At 46.9% G+C, this 6,371-nt stretch overlaps 2 protein-coding genes across 3 annotated transcripts in view; one reads left to right on the forward strand and one right to left on the reverse strand.

The window, feature by feature from the left end:
* The window catches only part of LOC111970880 (neuronal membrane glycoprotein M6-b-like), a 178,180-nt gene that overhangs the window by 75,816 nt on the left and 95,993 nt on the right, over positions 1 to 6,371 (forward strand). The window lies entirely within an intron of this gene.
* The window catches only part of LOC111971135 (sodium-driven chloride bicarbonate exchanger-like), a 20,797-nt gene continuing 15,144 nt past the window's right edge, over positions 719 to 6,371 (reverse strand). The window contains exons 5-9 of the mRNA XM_070445917.1: positions 2,407 to 2,495; positions 1,800 to 1,957; positions 1,526 to 1,613; positions 1,248 to 1,394; positions 719 to 828 (exon numbers count right to left, since the gene is read on the reverse strand). Of these exons, the coding sequence (XP_070302018.1) occupies positions 730 to 828; positions 1,248 to 1,394; positions 1,526 to 1,613; positions 1,800 to 1,957; positions 2,407 to 2,495 (581 nt within the window). The 3' untranslated portion in view covers positions 719 to 729. The remainder of the gene's footprint in view (positions 829 to 1,247; positions 1,395 to 1,525; positions 1,614 to 1,799; positions 1,958 to 2,406; positions 2,496 to 6,371) is intronic.

A 6,371-nucleotide genomic window follows, 5' to 3' on the forward strand; every position in this document is an offset into this window, starting at 1 on the left:
GTATGGTTTTTTTCATTGTATTATCAAAACCAGATCTATTGTGTTTTATTCTCCTACATTCAATTCACATTTACACAAACTTCAGAGTGTTTTCTTTCAAATGGTACCAAGAACATGCATATCCTTGCTCCTGGGCCTGAGCTAGAGACAGTTAGATTTGGGTATGTCTTCAGGCGGAAATTGAAAAGGGGGGGAGGGGTATTCTCAAAAGGTTAATGCACACTTAGTGCTCGTATTATAAGTGGACATGATTACATGACAAACTAATAATGGCTTAATAAAAGATTCAAATCAGCCCTTAGTTAATGCAGTTAGTCATTTGTATGTGGACGTCAAATTGTACAATGAAGCGTTACCAAAATAGCTAGAGTTTTTTCCCCAGTGTTGTCGAGCCACATTTTAATAAGTGATGCTGGTCTTATGTAGAAAAGTATGCATGGATGATTCCAAATGCATGTATCACACTGAATCAATCACAGCTCTTTTTGTGAACGCAGAGCTTGAGGAACGAGAGAGACCCATAAGGATGTGTTTTTTTAAAGGATGGCTAGATGTACTGCTGGGGACAGGGAGAGCCCGAGAGGAGACAAACAGGGGACTGAAAGACAAAGAGGACCTTAGATGGTCCACAGTGCTGTAGATCATACTCACAGTTCAGCCAGCCTAATCTCAGCCCAAACATGCACACCACTTCCCTTCAACTCACAACCACCACACACACACTCAAACCTACCTTCCTGTGCGCTGTAGCTCTGGGCCTCCATGGCCACCAGGTTCCTCTGCTTCTCCCAGATCTCCGTTGGGTAGAGGAGGGACCTTGCGCTTTTCCTGTGTGGTAAAGAATAGAGGTCAGAGGTCGGATGGAAAATAAATATTTATTTGCCAAAAATAGCTATATAATTTATTTTCAATGCATCTCCACTAGTAGGGATTGTCCTAAAATAGCCTGTCAGGAAAAACATTCCTTCCAACAACACGGGACTGCTTTTTTAAGGACAAGCAGTCTGGCACGTACCAAAAACAGCTGATGATAGAAAAACAAAACAAATGGATTCAGAAGGGATTTAGGGGTCCTTGGGGTACACCAGCAGTTAAATCCGAGTAAAATTCGAATAGGGTTTAGTCAGTGATGCAGTCGGAAGCAAACTAAGAGATGATGGCATAGGGTCAGAGTCAAATATATATGCATCTCAAAATAAGTCTCTGGTTAGGGGTGATGGCATTGACACCACCAGGAAGAGGCTCACCTGAGAGGGCACATTTTTGGGCGGCTCTATCCTGATGGAGGGGTCCCACTCCCCAGGTGGCAACACAGTCACCTGGTCCAGGAACTCATCGATGCCGGCCACCAGGTCGTTCCTGTCCTTGGCTTTATACGCCACGTCATGGAACACCTGGGAGGGGGCAGAGAGGGAATGGGGTTAACCTGTATGCGTCATCATGAGGTGTTATTAAACTTGGCTAACATAACCAAAGGCCACGCATGGAAAAGTACACACAGGACTCCTGCAACGTGGCTACTTACCTCGTCTGTCATCAGAGTTGCGATGGATCGGCCAATCTCATGGTACTGTGGTCCTTTTCCCAGAGGCCCCAGCAGAATGAACAGGAACCTGAGGGAGAACACAGAAGAAGGTTTTAACCATGGTTTCACCTGAATAGAGTGCATCCACTCAGGAACGTACTCAATGCAAAAACACCAATCCCAATTTAGTTACGAACAAATAAAATTCATAGTATTAACCGCAATCATCATTAAACAACAATATTTTAATAAAATGAGAACGTGTGTGTCTGACCTGGTGGTGATGGGGACCTCAGCCAGGCCGTTGAGCAGCACGGCGGGACACAGACGGACAAAGGCCACCACGGGCTGCTCCAGGAACTCTAGCTCCCCCACCAGGACGTTGGATGCCTCTGCACCGGGGGGAATCTTCTTCATGAAGTGGAGGTCAATCTACAGACATGATAATCCTATTTAGCTAATAGGAGATAGAAAAATATGCTAAATAGGGTCGACTGAAATGAGGGCCAGGGGATCATGGATAGGCCCACTGAGAAATCTGTCATAAATAGGCTACAGCAGATGTCTGGCTAGATACTGGGTTGTGACTAGAATCAGTGGGTTTATTATTCATTGAGCTACAGAGAAATGGCTAAACGCTTTGAGTGGGTCACACAGCATAGTAAATGCACTGGTCTAACACATACTAACTGGTGGTTAGCATAGTCACAGTAATGTAGCTACTAGCTAATGTACTGCATGTCGATAAAAAAGTAGAATTGTGCTTAGTGGAAACTTTTGGGTAGCCTGGTAGCCAACCTTAGTATGACAACAACCATACGAGTTGGCTATACAGAACATACAAATAATGGTGCGACCAGGCTAGATGAGTGGGGCCTTACCTTGCTGAAGTCCACATGGCTGTTCTCCCGGCTGACATGTTCCTTGCCCTCTGTGGTGGCTGGCTGGGACTGGGGAGAGACAGTCTGACCTGGGAGACATCAGGACAGGAGAGAGCCAGCCTGTTAATCACGCTCACTGGACAACATACTGCACTGTATTCAGATTAAGTGTAACATTATAATCTAGATGAAATTCATCAATTGATTAATCCTACATAGATTAAAGAAGGAATGTGGCCTTGACGATTGTCTTTGTGATCAAAGCGTTGCACTTCCTAAATTGAATTTGCAAGTAGTACTATTTTACTTTTGAAGGTTTGGGACTGCCCAAGAGATTAGAGAAAACACAGGGAGATTATCTATGGCGTACTGGAGGTAATGAAGTGGTTATGACTGGTTTCTGTGCTTGCAACATCTAAATGAGTTCCATTTGAGAAAGGCCCAGTGTTAGTCTCAGACTAGACTATAGGCGTCCTGGCTAGTTGCCTGTATAGATCTCCTCATCTGGGTCCATTGTTGGGATAGGGCAGTAACCCTGGCCAACAGCCTGGTGGAAGCTGAAGCGAATAGAGCTCCGCTTAGCTCTGCAAGGCAGGGATTGGCTGTCTGGATCTGAGGGGAGGCAGCCACGGCAGAAGTGCTTTGACGGGGTGGGGCTTACAGATGGGGAAGGGGTGATGGTGGAGGTGGACACACATGGAGGGCAGCACACACACAGAGAGCAGGGCCTGCAGGAGAAGGCCTGTCTGAAGGCCTGTCTGAAGGCCTGTCTGAAGGCCTGTCTGAAGGCCTGTCTGAAGGCCTGTCTGCGTGTGTTTGTGTCAGTCTTGGGGGGTGTCTTCGTCTTAAAGGTGCAAAAGAGGAGGGAGCTGTCGACTGGATGTGTAAACGAACACACAAACATGCACACAGACACAAGCAGACATATATATACACACATATATACATGCAAACAACACAAACACACACACACACACACAAAGACACACACATACATAAAGACACACACTCACAGACACACACACACACACCCACACAAAAGGAGAGGATGTAGATAGTAATCAGACAACACAGCAAGTTACACAGAGACAATACAGCACAACAATCAGAAAAGCCACAATACTGTGGTTGGTGTGTGATTGGTTGGTGTGTGATTGGTTGGTTGGTTGGTGTGTGATTGGTTGGTTGGTTGGTGTGTGATTGGTTGGTTGGTTGGTTGGTTGGTGAGCTCACCGTTCTTGTCCATGGAGTGGGGCTCGGAATGCTTCTTGCCGATGTCGGCGAAGGAGCGTACGATGGGGATGCGGTTGGCCAGCTTCTTGTGGTTCTGGTGGTGGTGCTGCTTCAGGAGCGCCTCCCGGATCCTCCTCCTCACGTCCTCCCCCACCGCGCCCGACACCTCATGCTGGTCCAGGACCATATCTGAGAGAACACACACATAGATTGGTTAGGGGTTGACTGCCTTGCTCAAGAGCACAACGGCAGTAGTTGGCACCTGATATTCTAACTCCAGTAACTCTCCAGTTGCAGACTCATTCCCGTCAGATTTTCCCCGTCGACCCTCGGATTTGAACCGGCAACCTTCTGGCCACCCTCCAATCCAGCGCCACTCTACGTACCGGCGATCTCCTCCAGTGAGTTGGCTCTCATGTCCAGCAGCACGGTGCCGTTGAGGATGCAGCTCCTCAGTTCAAACAGGCTATGAAGAGACAGGGTGGCTACGTAGGGCTTGCTCCAACGCTCGCCTCCATCCTCCACGTCCTCCTCAAACTTCAGCCACCTACACACACAAACAGATACGCATAAGACAAAAACGGACACCTGATTGGCTGTGGAGCTGAAGCGGGTCGTGCGATTGGTTACCTGGCGGTCTCCTTCCACTCTGCGTCCTCGCCCTCTCTCAGGCAGATCTCATCCAGCTCAGTGAAGAGGGCGTGAGATATGTGCTCCTCATCACCATCCTCTGTCCCCAGCAGGAACTGCACCCTCTGGGCAGGAGTGTCTGCTGTAGAGGGGTAGTGGAGGAGGAGGAGAGAGTTGGGGGGGTGGAGAGGGGGGAAGAACGGGAGAGGGTGGAAAATGAGAAAGAGGGTGGAGAGAGAAAGAGAGAAAGAGAGAGAGAAAGAGAGACAGATAGAGAGAAAGCGAGAGAAAGAGAGCGAGAGAGAAAAAGAGAGAGATGGAGAGAAAGAAAGGGATAAAAAAGAGAGAGAAAGAGAGAGCGAGAGAGAGAGAGGAGTGCAGAGAAGTGGTGTGAAGAGACACCAATCAATGTAGCCTGGGTGCCAGTCTGTTCTGCACTCTTGCCAACGATCTGGCCTCGCGGTAATATCAACGGTCATTATGCAGATGGATTTTGTGCGGGGTCACCGATTTAGTTTAAGAAATTTGACATGAGCTAGCAACTATTTGTCAGGATAGACAAATAGCAGTTGCTTAGCAACTTGAGAAAAAAAAGGATTTTAGTCCAAAGTGATATAATTCCAATATTTGCATAACCCTTGTATATTTGCAGAACCATTGCGTTATTGAATCAGGATCACATCTTCTGTTCTCTTTTGGCTCATTAATGATAGTTGGCAAGAGCACACAGAGATCTGAGACCTGACTAGTGTCAATGACAGAGAAACAAGAACAAATGACAAGTCACACATTTTCACTGGGAACATTTTGTCAGTACACTGCCCCCATAGACTTACAGTTCACTCTTAGATAATTTTTTGGGGATGAACCCTTGTTGGTTCAAGGTAAAACCCTTGTTGGTTCCAAGTAAAACCCTTGTTGGTTCCAGGTAAAACCCTTGTTGGTTCCAGGTAAACCCCTTTTGGTTCCAGGTAAAACCCTTGTTGGTTCCAGGTAAAACCCTTTTGGTTCCATGTAAAACCCTTGTTGGTTCCAGGTAAAACCCTTTTGGTTCCAAATAGAACCGGTTTGGGTTCCATGTGGAACCCTTTCCACAGAGGGTTCTGCATGGAACCCAAAATGGTTCTACACGGAACCAAAAAGGGTTTTACATTTAACCAAAAAGGGTTTTCCTATGAGGACAGCTAAAGAACCCTTTTGGAACTCTTTTTCAAAGAGTGTTGTTTGGTCACATTTTCACAGGGAACCTTCTTTGCAGCACACTCCCCCCATAGACTTACTGTGGGAGGGTGATTCTCTGCCATCGCCGTCCACCCCAGATTCCCTCTCTTTGGATCTCTTCCTGCTGTTTTTGTTGTGGCCGCCATGGTGACGGTGACGTCGGTGGGACTTCCTCCCCAGGGGAACATGGACCCCGATGTAAAGAGTCCGGTGGCCTGGGGACACGATGAAAACGTGGCAAACTATAATCCCTATAACCCCAGAAATGTAGGGCCTACAACCACAGGGCCTACAATAAATGCATTTACTAAAATGTACTTTTAAAATGTGATGCATTTGTTAAAACGCATGGCCCTGATGGAAGAAAAAAAATAACTTAGGTCAGATTCACACAAAATAAATGACAATTTAGTGTCAGATGGAAATGAAATACTGAATCACTGCAATGATAACACACCCTTTCGCACTCTCTCTCGTTCTCACCCCCCCTCCATCTTTCTCTCTCCCTCGTTATATGCCACACTCTCTTCCCTGTTCCTTACTCTCTCTCTCTGCCATGGTGAGCATAATCTATTCTGACTCCAATGCTGAGCTAGAACAACCAAAATGGCCTGCCCTATAGGTCTCAAACCAACTCTGGGAGAGCTAGGGTGCACATGGTGACATGGACAAGACCCTGGCAACTCATCTCTCTGTCATATCTCTGTCCCTACCTCCAGGCTTGCTCTAACAGCACTACTCAGTGGAAGTACTGTTTAACAAAAACAACCATGCCCAGAAACTAAGGCAGTAAGTCAAGGACAGGATGATTCTAGCAATATGTCTCCCTGAAACGTCATGTGTGACAGCCTTAGCGTGTGGCCTGTTACAGTCACAACAAC

The sequence above is a fragment of the Salvelinus sp. IW2-2015 genome, linkage group LG12, assembly GCF_002910315.2.
Source record: "Salvelinus sp. IW2-2015 linkage group LG12, ASM291031v2, whole genome shotgun sequence".
Taxonomy (NCBI): domain Eukaryota; kingdom Metazoa; phylum Chordata; class Actinopteri; order Salmoniformes; family Salmonidae; genus Salvelinus; species Salvelinus sp. IW2-2015.